The following is a 26,659-nucleotide window of genomic DNA, read 5'->3' as shown; positions in this document are numbered from 1 at the left end:
AGGGACCATCATGATCATCTAGTCTGACCTCCGGCATACTGCAAACCACAGAACCTCACCCACCTGCTCCAGTAATAGACCCCTACCTCTGGCTGAGTTACTGAAGTCTTCAAATCATGATTTAAAGACTTGAAGTTACAGAGAATCCACCATTTACATTATTTTAAACCTACAAGCAACCTGTGGCCCATGACACAGAGGAAGACAAAACACCCCCAGGGTCTACCAATCGACCCAGGACAAAATTCCTTCTCGACCCCAAATATGGCGATCAGCTAGACCCTGAGTATGTGGGTAAGACCCACCAGACACCCACCTGGGAAAGAAATCTCTGTAGTAACTCAGAGCCCTCCCCGTCTAGTATCCCATCACCAGCCATTGGAGAGGTTTGTTACAGATCGGCTACATGCCATTGTAGGCAGTCTCATCATACCATCCCCTCCATAAATGTATCAAGCTCAGTCTGGACATCAGTTTTTTTGCCCCCATTGCTCCCCTTGGAAGGCTGCTCCAGAACTTTACTTCTCTGACAGTTAGAAACCTTGGTCTAATTTCAAGCCTAAACTTGTTGATGGCCAGTTTATATCCATTTTTGTCAGGTCCACACTGGCGCTTAGCTTAAATAACTCCTCTCCCTCCCTGGTGTTTATCCCTCTGAAGTATATATAGAGAGCAATCATATCTCCCCTCAGCCAAGCTCGTTGAGTCTCCTCTCATGAGGTAGGTTTTCCATTCCTCAGATCATCCTAGTAGCCCTTCTCTGCACCTGTTCCAGTTTGAATTCATCTTTCTTAAACATGGGAGACCAAAATTGCACACAGTATTCCGGATGAGGTCTCACCAATGCTTTGTATAATGGTATTAACACTTCCCTGTGTCTACTGGAAATACCTCGCCTGATGGATCCTAGGTCTGCATTACTTTTTCACGGCCGCAGCTCATTGGTGGCTCACAGTCATCGTAAGAACATAAAAGCGGCCATATTGGGTCAGAGCAATGGTCTATCTAGCTCAGTATCCTGTCTTCCAACAGTGGCCAATGCCAGATGCTTCAGACGGAATGAACAGAGAGGTAATCAAGTGATCCATCCCATCACCCATTCCCAACTTCTGGCAAACAGAGGCTAGGGACACCATCCCTGCTCATCGTGGCTAATAGTCACTGATAGACATATCCTCCATGAATTTATCTAGTTCTTTTTTGAACCCTGTTATAGTCTTAGCCTTCACAACAGGCCTCTGGCAAAGAGTTCCACAGGCTGACACTGCATTGTCTGGAGAAATACTTCCTTTTGTTTGTTTTAAACCTGCTGCCTATTAATTTCATTTGGTGACCCCTAGTTCTTGTCTTATGAGAAGGACTAAATAACATTTCCTTATTTACTTTCTTAACACCAGTCATGATTTCATAGACCTCTATCATATCCCCCCCCATCATCTCTCTTCCAAGCTGAAGAGTCCCAGTCTTATTCATCTCTCCTCAGAGGGAAGCTGATCCATATCCCTTCTCATTTTTATTGCCCTTTTCTGTACCTTTTCCAATTCCAATACATCTTTGAGATGGGGCAACCAATCTACATGCAGTATTCAAAACGTGGGTGTACCATGGATTTATATGGAGGCAATATGATATTTTCTGTCTTATCTATCCCTTTCCTAATGATTCCCAACATTCTTTTTGATTGTCACTGTACACTGAATAGATGTTTTCAGTGAACTATCCACAATGACTCCAAGATCTCTTTCTTGAGTGGTAACAGCTAATTTAGACCCTATAATTTTATATGTATAGTTGGGATTATGTTTTCCAATGTGCATTACTTTGCATTTAACACTGAATTTCATCTGCCATTTTGTTGCCCACTCACTCAGTTTTGTGAGATCCTTTTGTAACTCTTCACAGTCTGCTTTGGACTTACCCAACTACTCAAAATAGTTATCTGCAAATTTTGCCACAATTGTTTACCCCTTTTTCCAGATCATTTATGAATAAGTTGAATAGGACTGGTCCCAGTACAGACTCCTGGGGAACACCGCTATTTACCTCTCTCCATTCTGAAAACTGACCGTTTATTCCTACCATTTGTTTCCTATCTTTTAACCAGTTACTGATCCATAGAGGACCTTCCCTCTTACCCATGACACCTTACTTTGCTTAAGAGCCTTTGATGAGGGACCTTGTCAAAGGCTTTCTGAAAATTTAAGTACACTATATTCACTGGATCTCCCGTGTCCACGTGCTTGTTAACCTCCTCAAAGAATTCTAATAGATGGGTGAAGCATGATTTCCCTTTACAAAAACCATGTTGACTCTTCCCAAACTGTATTCATCTAGGTGTCTGATAATTCTGTTCTGTACTACAGTTTCAACCAATTAGGCTTACCAGCCTTATCCTGTGATCAACCTATATATCCAGGTCTTTCTCCTCTGATGCTTCAACTGATAAGTCCCCAGCTTAGAGCAAAAACTGTTATTGTTAGTCCCTAAGTGCATGACCTTGCACTTTACACTATTAAATTTCATCCCATTTCTGTTATTCCAGTTTTTAAGGAAATCCAGATCTTTTTGTAGGATATTCCAGTCCTCTCCTCTACTGGCAGTATCTCTCAACTTTGTGTCATCTGCAAATTTTATTAGCACACTCCCACTTTTTGTGGGAAGGTCATTAATAAACATGTGAATGAAGATTGGTCCCAAGACTGATCCCTGAGGAACTCCACTGGTAACCTCCCTCCAGCTTAACAGTTCACCTTCCAATATGACCCATTGTAGTCTCCCCAATATGTATTGTTTATAGCCTGGGGCTGGGGGGAAGGGAAAGAGAATCTTATGTGAATCCTGGCAAGTGTTATGAACTTCAAATGACCGTATTAAACTATGTGCCAGATAAGAATGGATTTTAAGGACATACCGTGTTAAGTGGTTCTCCTGGAAATCTCTAGGGGGACGTGAATGTAAATTTCCCACATCCAGTTATGCAAAAACCCAGATTTTTGAAGCTACCCCGAGGAGACAATATTGTTGATTACCTGTTCCTGGAACCTGAAGATCAAAGACCCAAGCTGAATAAAGGAAAGACCAAACTATTCATGGTGGTTCTGAATCTGAGACAGTTCTGACCTTGTAACCATGGAGAAAAAACTCAGTTGTGGGTTTTGAAGAACTGACACCTATCCGAGCCCGAGGTTAGTTGGGGTGATCTCGGGTAAGCTTATTAGCATGCACGTAGGTTTTTATTGTTTAATATTTTTTTCTGTAATACTTTCACCTTAAGAATAAGTGTGCTTGCTTAGATAGGGTTGTGTGGGCACTTAGCTGTTTATATCATTTGGAAAGAAAGCAAAGTGCAAACGCTGCTTGCCGGGACTATCACACAATGTAAGAAGGGGACTGTGCGGCCTGGAAAAACCCTAATCACGAGGGAGTGCAGACCTGGGTCTCTGCCCAAGAGATGTGACTGCTGAGGAAGCCTAGAGTGGTTGTCCACAAGGGACAATAGAGAGGGAATACAGGTGCAGTTGCCCTGAACTGTGACAATGTATCATTCAAAATGTCTTTAGGAATGCAACAGTCTTCCTTAAGAAGGTGCTATTAAAACTGGATGGTTACTACTCACAGTAATTAAGCCTACCACGAGATTTATGGTATTTCCCATTTCAAGTATAGGGAATACCATAGTAAACTTTGCATTTGTAAAATCATTTTAAAATGGCATCCACTGCAGAATATGAAGAACGTTTAAATGGCTTAGGCCTAGTTTTATTTTACACCCTACACTAATACAATGTATTATACAAACAGCATACCAAATTAAGATTATATAAAATGGAGGTGTATGCAAAGCCAAGGAGGACAAAAATAATGGCAATAAAAAGTTTGAAGCATAAGTAGGAAATAAAAGTAAACCTGGAAAAAATGCATGCTAGAACATAAGGCAAAAATACACATTCAGTGGGAAAAATCTATGTGGCAAGAAGATCGCCAACTAGATACAGGTTTTCAAGTGCAATACAGTGGCGAAACCACTACAGGTTTGGCAGCATACAGAGAGATACCACTTCAGACAAGCGAGATAACCAGTCCTTAATGTCACTGATGGGACTGTACTTAATGCACTATATACAGTTGACACATTTTAAAGGAATTAAAAGAACAAAAAAAATTAAGGAATGACTCAGAAAGAAAGAATAAAAGCAAAGTATGTTTACATAGGTTGGCTGAAAGAATTTGAGCATGGGGAGATAGCAAAGATAAGGTAGAAATCTAGATCTGTCTGTAGAGTGTAAACACCGAGGAGTATGAAAAGCCATGTACTGTATAGAGGTCTAAAGAGTAAATGATTAAGCAGAGATGAGGAAAATTTTCCGTTACCATCAGGAAGAAAGTTTAACAAAATCCAGATGGTGGAATAGTCTCACAAGGAAAGTGGTGAAAGCCTCATCACATGGCTTACTGCAAAATACTCTAGGGCACAATCTGCACTGACAAAATGAATAGACATTGTGATATCTTAACAGGACTTTGCCATCTAATTTCTGTGATTTTATAAAAATGAAGAGGGTAGTGTAGAGCTTTTAACAGTGTAAGTAAATTATTCTTACCAATATAACTCCTATGCTGTTCAACTCCATAAGTTCCAAGTTCACATTGTTTGTGTTAGTCTGTAGAAGGCTGGATATCAACCTAATCACATTTAAGCGAGTGTTTCCCACAGGTGGATCCAATACGCCCCATGTTGTCTTCATAACACTTTTCTAGACAAAAAAAGTCCATCGGAACAATTTTTTTTTAAAAGTACACATTTATTTCAAGTCAGCTCAGTGTTATTTATCCACAAACAGAAAATGTGGTAAGAATCTTGTATGGCCAATTTGGCAGTAGTAGCATGACATTATGTTGTGGGACAGCATGTTTTAGTTCCATATGTTAACACTTATTTTCTAGCACTATGGACTGGAAACAAAGAAGACAATTAGGCTGGGGGAAATAAAAAGATATGGAGTATACAAACTTAGTGGCATTATGGACTCGTAAAAGGAACTGCATTCAGGCCCACAACGGACATTTGCCGGAGAGAACAGTGATTTAGAACACACTTTATCAAGCTCTAACTATTCAAGTCCAGTGTGTCTAGTTAAGCAGTTTCTGTATTTATCCAGGCAAGAAAAATAATAATTATTGTGGTAAATTTTCTAAAGTCAGAAGAGAGAAATAAACCTTAGCTGCAGACTTCAGAATAATTATGTTTGTTTTAGTGAAGAGAATATTGTAAAAGTTTAATGGTCCCTACTGCTGTCATAAATGCCAGCATACTTGCACAGGAATTTAGGAATTACGATACCAGATCAGACCAGTGGTTTGTGTACTCAGATAAACTGTCTGACAGTGGTCAATACCAGCTGCTTCCAAGGAAAGCAAAAACCTCATAGTGGACAGTTATGCAATAAACAGCAAACAGGGATTAAGGAAGAAGTGTCCCCGTCATTTAGTGGTTCAGTTGTGCCCTGAATGGAGATTTTATCTCCTTTCTAAGAAAGCATCCTACCTACTACAAATATGGATATTCTCATTATCCTTCAAATTCTATGCTCTTGACCACAATTATGTTGTAGAACAATGAGTTCTGCAGGTTTCCTTATGAAAAAGGCACTTTTTAAATACATCTGTAGCCTTTCAATTTCACCAGATGTCCCTGGTGATCTACAAATGATCTACCTTTTCTCCTCTGTCTTTTTATAGACCTCATATCTTCTTAAAGCATCTCTCTAAAGTGAGCTTTCCCAATCTTTTCCACAGTGTATATGGAAGCTTTGTCTTGCCCCTCCATGATACATCCTTCTTCTGGACCACTTATTTCTGCTTTATTTTGGTATGTCATACCAAAGCATGCTCCTTTCCAAAGAAAGGAAAGGATATTTTGTTGCATTTTAGTGCAATTGCTTTTTCTCTATTTTGCTCCATTAAACAAAGTCAAACAGTTGAAAATATGAACGCCAATACATTACAGAAGTAGTTGATCACTAATGAATAGCCAAAGTATAGGTGGCTCAGAAAAAGGCTTATAGTCTGTGCGTTAAACAGGCTAAAATGTATTTTTTAGCTTTCATTAAACTGGTTTCTGAATAAAAAAAAGTTACTAACCTTGCTGTCACCACTGTTCTTCAAGATGTGTGGCTCATGTCCATTCCACATTAGGTGTGCGCACGCCACGTTCACCATTGCTGAAGATTTTTCCCTCAGTGGTATCTATCAAGGCAACTAGCATCCTCTGGTGCTGTGAGCTCATGCACCAGCATAAATGGGCCTAACAGTCCCACACCCTCTCAGTTCCTTCTTGCCAGCTAACTCCAACAGGGGGGCAGGAGGTTGGGGAACGGACATGAGGAACACATCTTGAAGAACAAGAGTTACGGAAAGGTTAAAAGCAACAGAGGGTCCTGTGGCACCTTTGAGACTAACAGAAGTATTGGGAGCATAAGCTTTCGTGGGTAAGAACCTCACTTCTTCAGATGCAAGACTAACGGAAAGGTTAGTAATCGTTTTTTCTTCTTCGAGTGCTTGCTCATGTCCATTTCACATTAGATGACAAGCTGTGCCCAAGGAGATAGGTTCAGAGTTCATGGACATGCGGACTGCAACACTGCTCTGCCAAACCTGGCATCATCTCTCGCCTGCTGGGTGATAGCGTAGTGGATGGAGAAGGTATGAACTGACGACCAGGTCGCTGATCTGCAGAGGTCTTGGACTGGGACATGGGCCACAAATGCTGCTGCTGAAGCCTGAGCCCTGGTCGAATGGACGGTCAAGATGGCAAGAGGTTGGACTGCCCACCTGCTTGTAGCACGTGCACATACAGGGAGTGATCCAGGATTAAATTCTCTGGGTTGAAATCGATAGGCCTTTCATCCTGTCTTCTGACACAAAAGTGCTGCATAGTTTACAGACCAGTTTGGTCCTCTCCACGTAGAAGGCCAGGGCGCGTCTAACATCCAGCTAGTGGAGACACCACTCCTCTGCGTTCCTGTGCGGTTTCAGGAAGAAAACTGGCAGGAAACAGCCCGATTACTATGAAACAATGAGACCACCTTTGGAAGGAATGCTGGGTGGGGACGCAGTTGAACCTGGACTTTAAAGAACACCATATACGGAGGTTCTGATGTAAGGGCCCTGATTTCTGAGACCCTCCTGGCCAAAGTAATTGTTACCAGGAAGCCAACCTTCCAGGAGAGATACAAGAGCGGGAACAATGCCAGTGGCTCAAAGGGGAGGCCCATGAGTCTTCATAAGACCAGGTTTAGGTGGAATCAGTTTGTGAATCTGAGGATAAAATCTTTCCAATCCCTTCAGGAAGAGGATGGACATTTCATGAGAGAAGATCAACATACTGTCCATCAGAGGGTGGAAGGCTAGGATTGCTCTTAGACGCACTGTGATCGATGAAAAAGCTAGTCCCTGTTTCAGATGGAGCGGGTATTCCAGCACAGACCAGAGGGGCAACCAAGTCGGAGAGAGACCTCGTTGGGAAGACCACACAGAAATGCTTCCACTTGGCTAGGTAAGTCACTTTAGTAGACAGTTACCCATTACCTAGCAAAACCTGGCAGACTTGTTCTGAACAGGCCTGTTCTGCTGGGATCAACCATGGCATATTCACATGATCAGGTGGAGGGCCCTGAGGTTCAAGAGGAGTAAACAGCTGTGATCTGTCCCCACTCAGTCTTCTCTTTTCCAAACTAAACAAACCCAATTCTTTAAGCCTTCCTTCATAGGTCATGTTCTCAAGACCTTTAATCATTCTTGTTGCTCTTCTCTGGACCCTCTCCAATTTCTCCACATCTTTCTTGAAATGCAGTGCCCAGAACTAGACACAATACTCCAGCTGAGGCCTAACCAGCGCAGAGTAGAGCGGAAGAATGACTTTTCGTGTCTTGCTCACAACACACCTGTTAATACATCCCAGAATCATGTTTGCTTTTTTTGCAACAGCATCACACTGTTGACTCATATTTAGCTTGTGGTCTGCCATACTCCTTCCTAGACAGTCTCTTCCCATTCTGTATGTGTGAAACTGATTGTTCCTTCCTAAGTGGAGCACTTTGCATTTGTCTTTGTTAAACTTCATCCTGTTTACCTCAGACCATTTCTCCAATTTGTCCAGATCATTTTGAATTATGACCCTGCCCTCCAAAGCGGTTGCAATCCCTCCCAGTTTGGTATCATCCACAAACTTAATAAGTGTACTTTCTATGCCAATATCTAAGTTGTTAATGAAGATATTGAACAGAGCCGGTCCCAAAACAGACCCCTGCGGAACCCCACCTGTTATGCCTTTCCAGCAGGATGGGAACCATTAATAACTCTGAGTACAGTTATCCAGCCAGTTATGCACCTGCCTTATAGTAGCCCCATCTAAATTGTATTTGCCTAGTTTATCGATAAGAATATCATGCAAGACCATATCAAATACCTTACTAAAGTCTAGGTATACCACATCCACAGCTTCTCCTTTATCCACAAGGCTCGTTATCCTATCAAAGAAAGCTATCAGATTGGTTTGACACGATTTGTTCTTTACAAATCCATGCTGGCTATTCCCTATCACCTTACCACCTTCCAAGTGTTGGCAGACGATTTCCTTAATTACTTGCTCCATTATCTTCCCTGGCACAGAAGTTAAACTAACTGGTCTGTAGTTTCCTGGGTTGTTTTTATTTCCTTTTTTTATATATGGGCACTATATTTGCCCTTTTCCAGTCTTCTGGAATCTCTCCCGTCTCCCATGATTTTCCAAAGATAATAGCTAGAGGCTCAGATACCTCCTCTATTAGCTCCTTGAGTATTCTAGGATGCATTTCATCAGGCCCTGGTGACTTGCAGGCATCTAACTTTTCTAAGTGATTTTTAACTTGTTCTTTTTTTATTTTATCTGCTAAACCTACCCCCTTCCCATTAGCATTCACTATGTTAGGCATTCCTTCAGACTTCTCGGTGAAGACCGAAACAAAGAAGTCATTAAGCATCTCTGCCATTTCCAAGTTTTCTGTTACTGTTTCTACCTCTTCACTAAGCAGTGGGCCTACCCTGTCTTTGGTCTTCCTCTTGCTTCTAATGTATTGATAAAAAGTCTTCTTGTTTCCCTTTATTCCCGTAGCCAATTTGGGTTCATTTTGTGCCTTTGCCTTTCTAATCTTGCCCCTGCATTCCTGTGTTTGCCTATATTCATCCTGATCAGGGATCCTTACACCAGTCAAGGGAGACAAGGTCCGGAACAGGAACGGTAAGCACAGAATCCAAGTAGTGACAGTTCAGTAAGTACACAGAGGCCAGCCAAGCCTGAATGGGCCTGAGGCGTAGTCTTGCATGCTGCACCATGTAATTGCACACAGGCATGTTTCCCAAAAGTCTGAGGCAAAACCAGGCTGTCGTGACCAGGTGAGCCTTGACCTTCGACATCAAAACTGACATTATCTGGAACAGAGACTTCAGGAGGAGGACTCTGGCCAGAGTCTAATTGAGCACAACCCTCAAACTATTCTCTGGACAGGGACAAGAGTCAACCTTTGCTTATCAATAGGTCCAGGGCACGGAAGGTGACTTGGATCAGGTGGATGCTGTTTCTCACCTGAGCCACTGAGCGGCCCTTGGTCAGCCAGCTCTGGCGCAGGTGGAGTCAAGCACCGCTCCGACAAACTCTGTCCTTTGCACTGGAACGGACGTCTACTTTTTGTTGTTTACCAGCAGGCCCAGGGATCGGCACGGGGCCTACAGCACCGCAACAGCCCTTTGGACTTGGATCAACCTTTGACCAGCCAGTGGTCAAGGTACAGGTAGATCTGGATAGCCCGACACCTGAGCTACTACCAACATGCACTTGGTAAACACCCTTGGTGCTGTTGCTAGGCCGAAAGGGAGGACCGCAAACTGGTAGTGGTCCAATCCCACCGTGAAGTGTAGGAAGTGCCTGTGTGCTTGGAAGATCGCTGTATGAAAATACATGTCCTTCAAGTCGAGAGTGGCATACCAGTCTCCTGGATCCAGGGAGGGGGATGATGGAGGTCAGGGAGACCATGTGAAACTTCAACTTCTTTAGGTATTTGCTGAGGTCTTGCAGGTCCAGGATGGGCCGTAGACCACCCCTGGCCTTTGGGATTAAGTAGTACTGGGAATAGAACCCCTTGTTCCTGTATTCATGAGGAATCTCTTCCACCGCACCCAGCTGCAGCAACCCTTCTACCTCCTGTGCGAGGAGATTCTCATGAGGGGAGTCCCTAAAGAGGGACGGGGAAGAAGGGTGGGGGGGGGGGGGGAAGAGATAGAAACTGGAAGGTATAACCCTCCGCCACTGTACTGAAGACCCAGCGGTCCGAAGTTATGGTGGTCCATGCCGGGAAGAAAAAAGTAAGGCGATTGGAGAAAGGCGAGAAAGATAGATCCAGGGTATAGTCAGATAGGTCGCCCTCGGGCCCACCCTCAAAACGCCCACTTGCTCCCCTGCTTATTGCAGGTCGAACACGATTGGGCGAAGGGAGAAGGTGGGTAGCTCAGACGGTGTTTGTAGCCCCTGCTCTTTTTGGGGGGCGGCCCTGTTGGGGTTGGCTCCCTTGACCCTGAGCTGGGTGCGGTTTGAAGCACTTACAGGCTGGACCGAGGATGTACAGCCTTAGAGTTTTCAGGGTGGGGCAGGAGTCCTTTAGCTCATGCAGCTTACTGTCCATCTGTTCTGCAAACAGGGCCTGGCTGTCGAATGGGAGGTCCTGCATTGAGTGCTGAGCCTCTGTCAACAGGCCAGAGAGGAGCAGCCAGGATCCCCGCTGCATGGAGATGGCCGAGGCCATGGTGCCAGCTGCGGAGTCCGTCGCGTCCGAACCTCCTGGAGGGCCACCCTGGCCACAGCTGTGCCCTCCTCGAGGATCACCAGGAATTCCTTCCTGAACTCTTCGGGAAGCGAAACCTCACACTTGGCCATGGCCTGCCACATGTTGTAATTGTAGCAGCGGAGAAGGGCTTGGTGGCTGGCCACCCTCAATTGGAGGCTGGAAGACAAACTTTTTGCCCAAACAGATCCAATCTCTATTTTCTGGTGTGGGCCCGGGTTGCCCCTGCCTCTCTCTTCGATTAACTGCCTCAACTATGACAGAGTTTTGAGCCAGGTGGGTGTAGAGATACTCATGGCCATTCAGCCCTTTTTGTAATGGGGGGCAGGGAGGAGGGAGTTTGCCATAGGGCATTAATAATTTTTGATACCCCTTAGTGTAGGGGCAAAGCCATCCTAGCAGGTGCCGTGGAGCAGAGGATGTCAAATAGGGAGTCTGAGGGCTTCTCTAGCTCCTCCGCCTGGAGCCCCAGGTTGGAGGCGACCCTCTTCAAAAGCTCCTGATGAGCCTTAGCATCATTTTGTGGAACTGGGTGAGGGGGACCCGTGATGGCTTCGTTGGGCAACGATGAGGACGAAGCCAGTGCTGTGGGAGCCACCACGTCCCCTGGTGGTCCAGACTGTTCCCCTGTCTGCTCGTGGGCCTAGGTGTCCTGCCTTACAGTGCCTCTACTTCTCTTGGAGGGTGGGATGCTGAGGCTGATGGCCTATCTGAGGACTCCGCCACCAAGCGGCCTGTCTCCAAGAGCTGGGGAAACCCCCACAGGTTCCAGGGGTACCAGGCAGCTGGTAGCCACTGGCTTTGGGACCACGGGGTAGGTTGCCTTCCCAATGATTGGATGGTACCGCTGGTGCTGGGGCTTGTCAAAGACTCCTGCTTAGTTCTGGAGCCCGAGGCAGAATGGTCGCTACCAGGCAATCATGATCGAGTGGACCGGCGTTCCTTCTCCATGTGGTGCTAGCCGCTACGCCTCAACGTCGACCTGACCGACCGAGACCAGTCCCTCGTGCGGGAACTCAGGGACCGTTGGTGTTCAGCAGATTGGCATCGGTAGACCTGCGATCTACGCCGCACGCTGCTCAACTGGTACCGGGTTGTCTGATTTCCCGAAAGCGGGGATCCGCATGTCAGCGATGGGCATCAGTTACCCGTGGCCACGTTCAAATGATGGTTCACATGACCGGTGCCGAGGCCTTGGAGACACGAACAGCTGGTCGCGATGCTCTTGCTGGGGGGGGGGGGGGGGGGGTGCGTGTCAGCGCCAAGGGCCCGGAGACGGCTTCGTTGAGCCTGCCTCCCTGATGTGACGGCTCCGAGGGGGCGAGCATTGGCAGGACATCCCCCGTGATGGGGAGTGGTGCCGCTGAGGTAGGGACACACAGTAAGGACCCAAGGCGGGTTTACCCTTTGACCAGGGTACCACCAGAGCTGGTGAGGGAGGCACTGGTAGCGTCAGAATCTCCTCCCCTACCTGCAGGGCCTCTGGTGTCGACGGGACTTCTAGATGACAGAGGACCTCATCACTGTCTGGGATGGCAGGCATAGTGCAGGATGGGCTGGACCGCTCTACTTGAGCTGGGGCCCAACTCCGTGATGGAGGTGTCAAGTCGCCCGGCACGGGTCTTGGAAAGGACCGGGCGGAGGAGAGTCCTTATGGGAAATAGGGGATCTTCCCCTCGTGGTTTTCTTTGGCTTCCTGGTTAGAGCCAGGGAGGGGGATCGGTGCTAGCTGGAAGACACCAAGAACCAGCGGGATGTAGGACAGATATTGGCAGTGGCCCTTTGGCTCTGCACAGGGCTCCACCTCTGACTCTGAGGAAGAGAACTCTTCAGGAGACCATGGGGTAGCAGTACCTTTTGTTTTCATCGACCGGTGTCGTACCAGAGACATCTTTGCCGACGACAGAAGGGCCAGGTTTCCTCTGGTCTGTACCAAAGGGCCTGGTGCTGGATATGAGCTCGGGGCAACATGCTCCATTCTGTTCGACATGCTCATCGGAGCCAGTAGTTGTCCCATCAGGGCCCTGGCTGCTGCAAAGGTCTCAAGGTTGGAAGGCACTGCGATCCCACTGGCACCATGATGATCCCGACATTGGCAGATGGCCCCGCACCGGACTCAACGGCACCTGCAAACAGGGTGGAGTCTATGCTGCTGCTAGCAGAACAGGAGTGGAGTTGTGGTCCGACACGGGTTGCACTTCCCATGTTTGGCTTTCCTCAATATTGGGCAGTGTCCTCTCTCGGACCAGTTTCTTGTGCTTCTCTCTCAGTACTGGACAGGTGCTGAGAAACATGCAGCGCCAGAGAGTGCTTTACATCGAAGCTGAGGCGCTGAGTCCAACTTGCTTGGCTCTGATGCAGGTCTACATGTGGCTTCCATTAGGACAGCTCTTCGTCTAGCCTCCCTCTCCTTTTTGTACAAGACTTGAAGTTGCGGCAGATTTGGCACACCCTTATATGTGAGCTTCTTCCAGACTTTTCAGAGTGTGGGTTGCCCACCAGCACAGGCTTGCTGCAGGAGGCGCAGGGTTTTTAGCCCAGAGACCGGGGCATGCCCAGCCCCTGAGGCAAAAGAAGGGCGGGGGGGTCTCACTATATACAGTAATATTATCTACATTACTACTAGAAATTAAAATGGAAGATAACTAAACTAGAGAATAACAGAAAAATCCCTTAATGAATCCCTTACCGAAGCAAGAGAAGGTGTTCCAGTGACCATCCTGGGCGTTAAGGAGAAACTGAGATGGTGTGGGGGACTGGGCCCTTTATAGTGGTCCACGAGCGCATGGCACCAGAGGGTGCTAGAGCCAGCCCAATGGATACCACTGAGGGGGAAAAAAATCTCTGGCAATGGTGCATGCCATGCACACACACCTAACATGGAATGGACATGAGAAAGCACTTGAAGAAAAACTATTATTTTTAAAGCCTTTATCGCTAAATGACAGCCTGTAATCTGTCTCCATTTTCATTTGGTAGCGTTACAATTCCACTTACTTTCGGGGGCTCAAGTAGTAGCTCATGGAAGGATGCAAGTCGTGCTTTTATGGCTTCTAAAACACTTTTGTTGACTGAATATGTTGAATGGCTCATGCCTGGAGGACAGATCTCTATATGACCTTCAAATCTAAATATACAAAGAAGAGTTTGATGAGTATATTGCAGGATTAGTTACAATATTAACTCAAGTTAGAGACAATCTTAACATAGCACCAGCTCTGTAAACCTATAACTAGAAAAAAAGACTATACACAAAGGGGTAAATCTAGAGCAGCGGTTCTCAAACTGTGGGTCGGGACTCCAAAGTGGGTCACGGCCCCATTTTAATGGGGTTGCCAGGGCAGGCTTAGATGTGCTGGAGCCAAAGCTGAAGCCCGAGCCCTGCCACCCAGGGCTGAAGCCAAAGCCAGAGAGCTTCAGCCCTGGATGGTGGGGCTCAGGTTACAGGCCCCCAGCCTGCAGTTGAAGCTCTTGGGCTTCAGCTTCCCCACCCGAGGTAGTGGGGCTCAGGCAGGCTCAGTCTTCGTTCCCCCCGTCCTCAGGGTTTGTCTGGTCTCTTCCTGCTGTGTGGAGTTCACAACACTGGTTAATAGCAAGTCATCATCAATCCCTAGGAAATGCTTTATGCCAAACAGTACAAGTTTTAAAAGCATGTAAAGCCTGGCCTACACTTAAAAATTAGATCAACCTAGTGGCATAGCTCAGGGATGTGAACAATTTCATGCCCTGTGAGACACAGTTAGGTCAATCTAACTCCTGGCATAGATATGGCTAGGTCAGGGGTGGGCAAACATTTTGGTCTGAGGGCCACATCTGGGTATGGAAACTGTATTGCAGGCCAGGAATGCTCACGAAACTGGAGGTTGGGGTGCGGGAGAGGGTGAGGGCTCTGGCGGGGGTGCGGGCTCTGCGATGGGTCCAGAAATTAGGAGTTCAGGGTGTGGGAGGGAGGGTGAGGGCTCCAGCTGGAGGTGCAGGCTCTGGGGTGGAGCTGGGGATGAGGGGTTTGGGGTGCAGGAAGGTGCTCTGGGCTGGGACTGAGGGGTTTGGAGGGTGGGAGGGGATCAGGGCTGGGGGGAATTGGGGTGTGGGAGGAGGTCAGGGGTGCAGACTCCCAGCAGTGCTTAACTCAAGCAGCTCCTGGAAGCAGTGGTTTGTCCCCCCTCTGGCTCCTACACGGAGCTGCAGAGCTTGCACTTGCATAGCCCCCAGCTATCCCTACGCGTAGGAGCCGGAGGGAGAAACATGTCGCTGCTTCCAGGAGCCACGCAGAGCCACGGCACATGCGGAGTGGGGCAAGCCCTCGACCCCACTCCCTGGCGGGAGCTCAAGGGGTGGATTAAAAGGTCTGACAGGCCAGACGCGGCCCGTGGGCCATAGTTTGCCAATCCTGGGCTAGGTTGACGAGGAGTTAGAATTCTTAACTTAGGCCAATTTAAGATTGTAGTGTAGATATGCCCTAAGTCCCCAATAACTTTCACTGACAGTCACTTAAGCTCCTATGTCACTTTTAAAATTTTTCATCAAGATTACTAAAAATATTTAGAAGAATGTGTGTTTCTTCACAGCTTAAAGTTTTGAGACACAATGTATGCCTGCAGCGCAACAGCTGTAAATTGTAATGTCACAAGCCCAATACAAAGCAGATCTTCTACCAACTTAAACCCTGTGCCTCTGGCAGAGGAATCAACAAATAAAAAAATTAAAAAATTAAAGAGAGGCAAGTATGAGCAAACAGATAGGGAAGTGATCAAGGAGTGTGCATCATCCTCCTCCTGTTTCGGTTCTCGAAAAAGGAACAGACTGATGAAAAAAAAAAAGAAAAAAGAAAGAAGTTCTAGTCTGCTGAAGACTAGGTTGCAGATGCTTTGGGGTCAAAATAGGCCCTTGGGCTGGATCCAACCACAAAAGATATTAAAGACCGCACCTGTTAGCATCAGCTAAGAGCAGAAGTTGAAACACAAGGAAAGCAAGACCAGACACAGAAATGGTTTGTGGTGAACAGTCATAAGGGACACTCAGATGGGAGCCATCATCAGCTATCAAAACAAAGCTGTAAAATGTAGGAACACGTCAAACATTTCATATCATGCTTTTCATAGAATCTGAGAATCTTGGGACCAGACCACAACTGAGAACACTGATGTGCTCAGACACTTATAATTCCATCACTGTAGTATCTAAACATAAGCTGATATGAAGGCCGGGATAAAGGATTTCAAAAACTGAGAAATAAAGCTGGTATTTAAGGATGCAATCTAAAAGTTTATATGGCTACGTTTTTACATTAGATCAAGAGGACCCTTCCAGATGGGAAGCTGGCAGACACCCGTTGGGGAGTGGGGGTGGGGGAAGTGCATAATACTTCCTGCAGTTCATGGAAGGATGCAAATCATGCCACCTCTACGAAAGGTAAATTCAGCAGCAGCACAAATCTCAAAGGATGTGATCACAGATCAGGGGGAAAAGTCTTACGTTGGTCGTCTTGTCTCAAGTAAGGTCAGTAATATTTGGATTGCACTGACTATTGCAGATTCATTTTTCTCTTTATGAAAAATATTTGATAGTAGCTGTTCTATAATTTCTTGCCTAGAGAGAAAACATCAATAAAGTTAGACATACAACTTTTAAAAATACAAATAAGTGTTTATACAGAGACAAGTAGCTACAGTGTTTCTTTATAAAACTGCTGGTCAAGATTGGATGGAGGTTCAGAGCCATTTTCACATTTTTCCCCTCCTTCCACAATATCAAACTGGTTTCCTTCACCATTTTTCTGGCAGTTATTAGCTCACAGCAGCAGATCTAAGTGTTTTAAATCCAGACTTCTGTTAAGTGCCAGCATAATGCACAACTATCAGACCAGACCTACCATGCACAAAACTGTGTGATGTCAAATTAAATTCAGCTTTGCTCACTTTCATAAATTTAGTTACTTCAGGAAACACCCATACATTTTGTTGGATGCATGTAATGGGAAAGTAATTATTTCCAAAAGGCTTCAAATAACTAAAAATAAATGCCACCATTCTCAGAGGTACAAGGCAAATAAATCAGAAGTTAAACTGTCCAACATACTTTTCTAGAGTTGCAAGCAGCGGGTCTGGTTCTGAACTGTTCTGTATTTGTAACATCTGGTCTCTGCTCAGGCGAATAATTTCACAGAGCGACTGTGATGCATTTGAATGCCTCTGAAAAAGAAAAAAAAATTGTTGTTGTAAGAGCAGTATAGGACTACACACTATCTAAAGAATCCTTCCATCCCAGAAATTATGAAATTGTGCACAAAAAACACGACCAGATGCCAAGCAATTTATGTTATTTTACAGGGGAAGGTAAAGTTTTTTTCAACACATTTCTAAACATCAAATGCCTTTAGACAGGACTCCATTCCACTGCCACCAACATGGCAGAATAGCACTGCTAGGAGACTCCTGCCATCCTATTTCATCCCCTCAAGAATTTCAGGGGCCAGACTTTGATGCAGGTCAGATAATAAGTACTAATTCCATAAATAAGCAAAGTCAATACGGACATTAAAGTCCTATTTCTGATTACAATATTGCTTTAAGATTTTCTGTCAGCTAAGATAGGCCTACTAGAATTATAACTGCTTGTAACAGTAGTAATTAATAAGCTAAACAGCTGGATCTTGACAAGCACAAAATAGTACTTACATCTTCATCTTGAGACGGATGTACAATTTCTACAAGCCGCTGGATAATTCTCTCCTCATTTAACCACTGTAAGAAAATTTAGTGATATTGAATAAAAATGCAGTATTTTTCCTTTAAATCAGAGAAATATACAAAGCATAACCTGAGCATGTTGAAGGTCATCTATCACAATTTCTTTAGTAGCATTCTTATTCTTCAAAATATTTTTGTATAATTCAAAATTTTCAGAGTAGATACCAAGAATAGAACAGAAATGTGTAGTGCCAGTGACTACTGCTGGCCTACTATAATCTTTTGTGGAAAGTAATCAAATACAATTTATGAAAAAGGCATTCTATTTCCTTGGAGATAGTGGCATCACACTTGCCATTTTGCATTATAACTAGATATGGAGCCAGTATCTCTCAACATTGTTGTTCCGTATCTTCCAAACTTTCTTCCTTATTTTCTCAACTTATAGGAAAGAACTCTTCTCTATGAGAAAAATACATTACAGTACTGGACCTGAAGAAAAAAGCAATACCATGTACAGGCCTTGGGACCCCAGAAGACTTATCTTCACATACTGGATGTGTACACATATCCCCAAACTCCAATGTATTAGTGCAAATAGCTAAAACGGTCAATGTAGCCCTCTGAGGAACATGTTACCAAACTATCAGAGGGGTAGCCGTGTTAGTCTGAATCTGTAAAAAGCAACAGAGGGTCCTGTGGCACCTTTAAGACTAACAGAAGTATTGGGAGCATAAGCTTTCGTGGGTAAGAACCTCACTTCTTCAGATGCAAGTAATGGAAATCTCCAGAGGCAGGTATAAATCAGTGTGGAGATAACGAGGTTAGTTCAATCAGGGAGGGTGAGGTGCTCTGCTAGCAGTTGAGGTGTGAACACCAAGGGTGGAGAAACTGCTTCTGTAGATGGACAGCCATTCACAGTCTTTGTTTAATCCTGATCTGATGGTGTCAAATTTGCAAATGAACTGGAGCTCAGCAGGTTCTCTTTGGAGTCTGGTCCTGAAGTTTTTTTGCTGTAAGATGGCTACCTTTACATCTGCTATTGTGTGGCCAGGGAGGTTGAAGTGTTCTCCTACAGGTTTTTGTATATTGCCATTCCTGATATCTGACTTGTGTCCATTTATCCTCTTGCGTAGTGACTGTCCAGTTTGGCCAATGTACATAGCAGAGGGGCATTGCTGGCACATGATGGCATATATAACATTGGTGGACGTGCAGGTGAATGAGCCGGTGATGTTGTAGCTGATCTGATTAGGTCCTGTGATGGTGTTGCTGGTGTAGATATGTGGGCAGAGTTGGCATCGAGGTTTGTTGCATGGGTTGGTTCCTGAGTTAGAATTGTTACGGTGCGGTGCGTGGTTCCTGGTGAAAATATGCTTAAGGTTGGTGGGTTGTCTGTGGGCAAGGACTGGCCTGCCTCCCAAGGCTGTGAAAGTGAGGGATCATCGTCCAGGATGGGTTGTAGATCACTGATGATGCGTTGGAGAGGTTTAAGCTGAGGACTGTAGGTGATGGCCAGTGGAGTTCTGTTGGTTTCTTTTTTGGGCCTGTCTTGTAGCAGGAGGTTTTTGGGTACACATCTGGCTCTGTTGATTTGCTTGGGAAGTACACTCAGCTACAAGGAGCTGAGATAGGACATTGCTCCAGTGGCCCTGTGCAAGTCTGTTTTAAATGTAATGGTGGAGGGCTATGTATCGCTCTTCACGCAGATCAGGCGGAAACTACTATAGCAACAGACATACTAGACTATAGTAAACACCCACTGTTGTTTACATTGTGTCTGTACAAGTAGAATACTCCCTGAACATTTCTAGCTCGTTGTGATTGTACAATATCACCCAGCATCATGAGTCAAAAACGCTCAGTAAGTGATAGTGGAGTGCCTAGCAGGAGCAGTACCACTAGCAGTAAGAAAACCAGGAAAATGATTAGTTTGTGTACTAAATCAGACATTTTAAGGCGTTTTGATGTAGGCGAGCTTGCGGTAAACATTGGCATCGCTCTGGTCTTACTCCGACCACCGTGAGAACAATTCGGAGTAATGCCAACAAGATATGGGCTAGTGCTCAGCGTTTTCTCTAAGTGTGGATAGAGGACCAAAACCAGCAGAACTTGCCTCTAAGTTTGCTAGTGATACAAGCTAAGGCAAAAAGTTTGTATGACAATTTGAAGAGAGACCACGGTGAAGGAACACAGCCAGAGACGTTCACGGCAAGTCGGGGATGGTTTGATCGGTTCAAGAGGCGCTTCCCACCTCCATAACATCAAGATGTCCGGTGAAGCGGCTAATGCAGATACTGCAGCAGCTAAAAAATTCCCCAACTATCTCAAGAAAATAATCGACTAAGGTGGCTATTCACCTAAGCAAGTCTTCAATGTCAATGAAATGGGCCTCTACTGGACGAGGATGCCTGAACGGACTTACATTTCCCAAGAGAAGACAGTGCCCAGATTTAAAGCAGCTAAAGATCGCCTAACCTTGCTTTTAGGTGGTAATGCTACCGGAGACATGAAGATGAAACCGCTGACAGTGTACCAATCTGAAACACCACGAGCTCTCAAGAGATTTTCAAAGGAACACCTCCTGGTCATTTGGACATCCAATAAGGCGGTATGGATAACTTGTTTTTTTCAGAATGGCTGACTCTCTATGCCGTCCCTGCATGGAAGGAATACTGTGCCAAGGAACATCTTGATTTCCAGATTTTATTACTTATTGATAATGCACCAGCTCATCCAATCAACCTGGACGACCTGTGTGAAAACGTTAAAGTGGTCTTTCTGCCACCTAAGACCACATCACTCATCCAACCCACGGACCAAGGTGCCATTGCTGCATTTAAATGGTAGTCTTACACCGTACTTTTGACCAGCTCAGAGGCACCGATGGGGAAGGGAAGGCAAGCCTACAATTCGGAAATTTTGGCGTGATTATAACATCCGCAAGTGCATCGATAACATCGGTAAGTCCTCGGCTGAAGTTACTCAGGCATGCATGAATGTGTGTAGGGAAAGCTGTGGCCTGAACGTGGCAAAGACTTAACACAATTTAAAGATGTTGTCCCCGCTATGAAGAAAGTTATCCTTGGCTTGGCCATGAAAGCAGGTTTTGATGAGGTGGAAGAAGCTGACGTTACACAGCTTCTGCAATCACAAAGAGAAGAGCTAACCAATGAAGATCTGATGCAACTAGAGGTAATGAGAGCAATGAAACAATGAACAGTTGTGAACTACTCAGCATAATATTTAAAAAGTTCATGGTATTCCTGAATTCCTAGAGTTTTACAGACTATGGAACTACATCTAGATACCATGTATTTAATTGAGGCTTTAAACAGGTCACGCTGCATCTCATAGTTGTGCAATCCTAACTCATGCACATGTTTGAAACATTAGGCTTCCTAATACAAAAAGCTACAGTTCCAGTTACAATGGAGATCAGAACTATATTTTACAAAAGGCCCAAAGCTGAACTTTAAAGATGCAAAGAAACAATTACGTCAAAGAAACCACCGCCACCAATATATGAGGCTTTCAAAAAAAGCCTTCTTTACATGAATAACATCAGGAAAAAAAAGCATACATAGTTTCTCAGAGTATCAAGGTAACATTAATAAAGGGTTGTACATTTTGTTGCTTCTGTAGGAACAATGCTTTGCACACATGAGGGGCTCCCAGAATCCCTCCATTCTCCCATACAAGTTCCCCTTATTATTGTGTTACATCCAAAACAGAGGCCAGGTCTCAGAAGTGCTTTGCTGGTACTGGTATATCAGTATATAATAGTGGCAAAGTGTTGCTAGTGTAGATATACCAGGTCACAAAACCCACATCTCACACTCCTGAGCAAGATAACTACTATGCTGGCATACATTTGTAGTGCAGACCTGACCAATCAGAGAAATGCCATCAAGGGCAGGGCCTTGCTTAGCATGGCCACCAAGAGATAAAAAAGTAGAACCTGACCAATTTACAGTGCAAGTTTGAAGACTGACCAATTAGTTAGGGAAGTTTGAAGACTGACTTAATGAAACTGGTGCAAACTCATACCAGTTTAAAACTGACAAGCTAAACCAGGAACAGTTTTAAACGGATATAAGTGTGACCACACTTGGGGTTTGCACCAGTTTAACCATGACCTGGTCTAACACTTTTTCCAGCATAACTATATTGGTAGTGGTGTTTGTTTTTTTTAATTAAATTAATTTTACGCCAGCAAAACTCCCCTAATGTAGATGTAATTATACTGACCTATCTTATTTCAGTTTAATAAAGTGAAATAAGCTATACCAACTTAACTTCATCTACACTAGCTATACCAGTAGAACTCCATCTACAACAGGGTTTTTGCTGCTTTAACTGTATTGGCATAGTTAAACCAGCAGAATTTAAGTGTAGACAAGGCCTAATTGGTTTAAAAACAACAATTAAAATGACCACAAACTGTTTAGGCCAACCTTTAGAAGGAAGTTTAAAAACACAAGGGTCTGAGTTAAACAGATGTTAAAAACAAACTGGGAGAAGAGAAGTCTTGTGAGAGATTAGTCATTCTTGCAATTTTTATTTAAACACAGGAGTTTACACCAGTGCCACCATATACGTTTAAACCACATGAAGTTAAACTAGACTAGCGTAACAGACAGGTCCTAACAGTTCACCCATGCCAACCACTATAACAAGTCATAGTTTTACTTACATTTAATACTTCTTGCCTGGGCTGTGGAGGTTCTATACAAGTAAGCAGCCTGAGCAACAAGTCCATAATAGCAGAGGTCCCTATGTGCTTTATAATGAGGTCTACAAAATCATGTTTTTTCTTTAAGAAATCCACAATCTAGAAGAAATAATAAAAAAAACAAAGTTTACATTTTGCTGCAAGTACTTTTTCTTTATTTCCCCTAGTAGATTAGTATTTCAAATATGTTCTGTTTCACAAGTTTTGAGAGTGGTGAAGGCAGGAGAAGAGATTCCTGAACAAAATGTTCACCCATCTAGAGTGGGCAATCCAAAATTAGGCAGACTTTTTAACACTGTCCTTTTAAACTAAAGAAGAACAGTTTAAAGCATTTCAAGCAGATCTTTAGTTGTGTTATTAACACCTTATTTCTCTTTTTTTTATTTAGTCATTTACTTGTTGCATTTCATTTAGCTTGGACAATGAAAACCAAGCTTATTCCACTTTCAGATTCTTAGCGCTGCATTATTTGGATTTTAAACACTGCAGGGGATTTTTTAAAAACTTTTCATTGGAACTGAAAAGTGTGGAAACATTTCTTATTTTTATTTGGTTTATCTACAAAATTTAGGAAGTTATGTATGACAAATAGAAATGTGGACCAAGGAGATTTTTTTGGTGGTACTGAGTCAAATAAGTAGATTTCTTTAGAGTCTTCCCAGAGCAATAATTTGAATAAGAGAAGAATACTGTAAATCTCATTTGGCACTCAGTGGAAACACAAATTAAGTTATCATGACTGTTAGAAGATTATGGGAATCCTTTATGCTGAGGATAGTTTCTAAAGCAATTCATAAAATTAAAGCAAGCATTGAAACAAAGCATTTAACACATTAAGGGAAGCAGCATGAACAGAACTGCATTGTGAGAGTACTTTGTAACAGATTAGTTCACACCTGTTAACAGGTAACCAGATACCACTATGCATGCTATCTAGCCATTGAAATCCAATGCATTAGATCAGTATCAGAAGTCATTCAATTTGTCTGGCACTTACTTCAGCTAAGTCCCAAAATTTGCCCTTTCCCAAAAACTTAAGTTCTTGAAAATTGCTTCACAAAATATGGTTCCACTAGCTACAGCAAAATTTTTATAATTTTGTGGAAACCCACAGAGAGATTTATCAATAGGCTTTTTTATTTTTATTTTTATAAGGAGATGCTCCTTCACCCATAAGGCCAATAATAATCAGATAGTTTTACCCAAAACTGTTCTTGAAGAGTGTCAGGAAAGAGCAAGTTTTCCTAGGGAGATGTGGTATGTGTTGGGGGAGCAGACAATACTGAACCACAAGGGGAAGGAGGAAAGAACCCCAATGGAACAGGATATTGTCCTGGCATCACAGGAGAAAGAGAACACTTATTCTTGATAGCTTCTCTATGATATTTAAGGAGTCAGAGGTAGAGGATCCCAGCTGCTGGGACCAGTTACAGTTCTGTGGTCTGCTCCACTTTAGACCAAATTCTTGCTTGCGCACAGAACTCTTCACACAAAGAGCTTTAAAAAGAAAAAGAAAAAAAAAAAAGAAAATGGAGGGGAGAAGGAGATGAGTAAGATGAGAGGCCCCTATAAGAGCTGTCGTGCCCATCTTACCTCTGCAAAGCAATAAGCTAAACAAATGGTGATAGCAATAGTGAGCTGTAAGATAGTACTGCAGCCCTCACATTTCCTGCAGCAACGCTCTTCTTTCTCCGCCACCACTCCTGACTTTAACACTATTGGAACCACAAACATCCATGCTGAAAAAAACAGGTCTGAAAGCTATACTGTGGCTGTGTCTACACAGCCACAAATTTAATTGCATAATTCATCACTGCTCCAACTCCACTGGTAATAGCAACAAAGGAAGCTGTAGTGCAGACTGAGCTCAGGCATGATTAGATGACCTGGTGGGAAAACCCTGAGCCCTGTCTATACATTACAGCTTCCACCAGCCGAGCTATACTGGTGGTGAATTACACCCCCAAATTTTGCCCAGAGAGAAGGCAAAAGGCACATCTATTCTACAAGTAGAACCTTACAGGGAATTTTTTTTACGATAGGGTTCCATTATCTAGTGTAGACCACATCATTTAGCATGAACCATGCTGGAGTCATGGACCATGTACAGGTTTAGCTTTAAAGTACGGTCCACACTACTAAAAAAAGAACTACTTTATCTACACCAGGGACAACCTTCCTGTACCCTGATCCAACACTTTACTATAATTAGAACCAAGCTACATCCAGTTGGGCTCCATCTAACAGGATTTCCTGTTTAATTGAGGCTACCCACAATTTTGTACAAGTAATAGGGTTATCCAGTCAGTCCACTTTCAAGGTCTCTTTCTGGGAGGAAAATAAAAAGTGCATTGCACTATGGAAAAAAACAAAAAACCCACAAAAACAATTCTCTTTCTGGCAATAGCAGCTCAGGCAATATAGAAAAGCTACCCAGAATCTACTAATACAAGAATAACTAGTGTGGTAAGCATGGATAGGCCATGGCTCTTCACACATCACAGTACAATGCAGTGCACACAAAGCATTTTTCAAACAGTTAGCTACAGTTATGAGAACCATGCGAAAATTTAAGTAGGCTCTATCTGTGGTCTGTGAATAGGCCTAAACAGACTACTAGTGATACACTGCAGCTATCATCAGATCATTAAGCACAAGAGACTAAGTAACAAGACACAGAATGGGTGATTTCTAGCAGTGTTAATGACATTGCCTATATTGGAGAGGATGGATTTGAATATACAGAAAAGGAATCTTATTGAACTAAGACAAACTGAAGATGTTATTTTCAAATATTTTGTAAATGTTGCACTATACAAGAATTTTACAAAGAGGACTAGATGATCATGATAGTCCCTTCTGGCCTTAAAAAAACTATTAAACCTCTTTAACTAAGGGATGGTGACAGCAAGCAGTCAATTCAGGAGTGGGCGGAAGAAAATACTTCCCCTTAGTAACACATTTCTGACCAGACAGCTGTTCTGATAAACAAAGTTAAGACAAGGTAAGTCAGTGTGAGTTACCCAGATTTTGTTATATTCTTAAAGTGTTCATCTCTACTAGAAAACTTTCAATTGTCATGGGAAAAGTGAATCCGGTTGCTTGATTCAGCTACAACCTTTTAAAATGGAAGCCCTACAGAGGAGCACATCTCAATGTTGCAGCTATTGAAGTACGTGCTACAAACGGAAGAGCTTGTAAATATTTACCTGTTCCGGTTTTCTGCTGATAAGAATACTTAGCACCTTGCTGAAGAAACTGGCCAATAAAGGGTTGAGAGGGGATTCATTTAATAGGAAGCTGTACAGTTTCATAAGTAAGGACTCTTCTTCTCCCAGTCTATCATTGATCTGCGAGACATCTGACGTAAGAAGCTCACAAGATATGTTTGGATACCTAGAAAAAAAGGACACCTTCCATCACTCATGCTTATAAAACAAATATTACACAGTAAAATATGGAATCAAAATTAAGCAGTTTGGTGGGCTTGTTGGATAGATATGGAAAACGGTAAGGCTGCTGATTTGCAGAGAGTTGGGTAAATTAGTCTAAATATAAATTTACTGGTCTGTAAAAAGGTTTTATGCTTTTATTCTGAGATCAGGCTTCTCCAGTCTCCCACTATACTGCAGCAGTATAGATATCACACAAGTTGAGAGTCAGAAGCAATACAAATAGTATATGGTGGGCTTTTAGCTTAATATCTACTGGTTAGCCCTCCTGTCTGAGCACTAACCTCCCCACTTCAGAAACCATTTCCCATTTTGTCTTGCGGGGCGGGGGGGGGAGGTGGGATCGATTCACGTGTCAGCAAGCAGAGAACAGATAGTCCTGATACTCTGTTTTATTCCCAGAGTTCATATGAAGACCACAAAGTCAGCATGATGATTTTTGGATCAATAATATTTCTAACGTTTTTAATGTGTTTGTTAAAAGTCTCCCTAATACAGGCAGCAGCATCTCTCACAAAACCCTACCAAGTTGACTAGATTGCCTCATGCCAAGTTAGAAACAAAAAAACGGACAGTTTTTGGATAGTTTAATCTAAAATACTACAACATACACAATATCTACATGCAAAACAACATAAGGCTTTATCCACTTTACACTGGGTAGCTATATAGCAAAGAACAATTTTCCAGTATTTTAGTAACAAAGGTATGCAGACCCACAGTCCTGTGCATTTATTCACTTAAGTTTATTTCTTTTAAAAAATGCCTCTAAGTGCTTTAAAAACAAATTTAAACAAACCAATAGTTAGCATATGGACTTATTTTAACTGCATGGATATCACACAGTAAGAGCTGTGGGACAGCATCTCAGTTACTTTAATTAAACATACCTGAATCTCTGCCCAAAAC

At 43.6% G+C, this 26,659-nt stretch overlaps 1 protein-coding gene across 9 annotated transcripts in view; it reads right to left on the bottom strand.

Annotated features, from left to right (window-relative positions):
* Positions 1-26,659, bottom strand: part of PPP6R3 (protein phosphatase 6 regulatory subunit 3) — a 132,426-nt gene that overhangs the window by 53,911 nt on the left and 51,856 nt on the right. For all 9 annotated transcript variants that reach the window (XM_054025364.1, XM_054025366.1, XM_054025367.1 and 6 more), the window contains 7 exons: positions 25,508-25,694; positions 22,260-22,397; positions 17,552-17,617; positions 16,953-17,065; positions 16,350-16,463; positions 13,872-14,001; positions 4,602-4,754 (listed from right to left, as the gene is read on the bottom strand). In XM_054025364.1, coding sequence (XP_053881339.1) covers positions 4,602-4,754; positions 13,872-14,001; positions 16,350-16,463; positions 16,953-17,065; positions 17,552-17,617; positions 22,260-22,397; positions 25,508-25,694 — 901 coding nt within the window. The remainder of the gene's footprint in view (positions 1-4,601; positions 4,755-13,871; positions 14,002-16,349; positions 16,464-16,952; positions 17,066-17,551; positions 17,618-22,259; positions 22,398-25,507; positions 25,695-26,659) is intronic.

Source organism: Malaclemys terrapin, chromosome 4 (assembly GCF_027887155.1).
Source record: "Malaclemys terrapin pileata isolate rMalTer1 chromosome 4, rMalTer1.hap1, whole genome shotgun sequence".
Lineage (NCBI taxonomy): Eukaryota > Metazoa > Chordata > Testudines > Emydidae > Malaclemys > Malaclemys terrapin.
The sequence above is the reverse complement of the archived record's forward strand: the minus strand, read 5'-3'. Positions and strand labels throughout refer to the sequence as shown.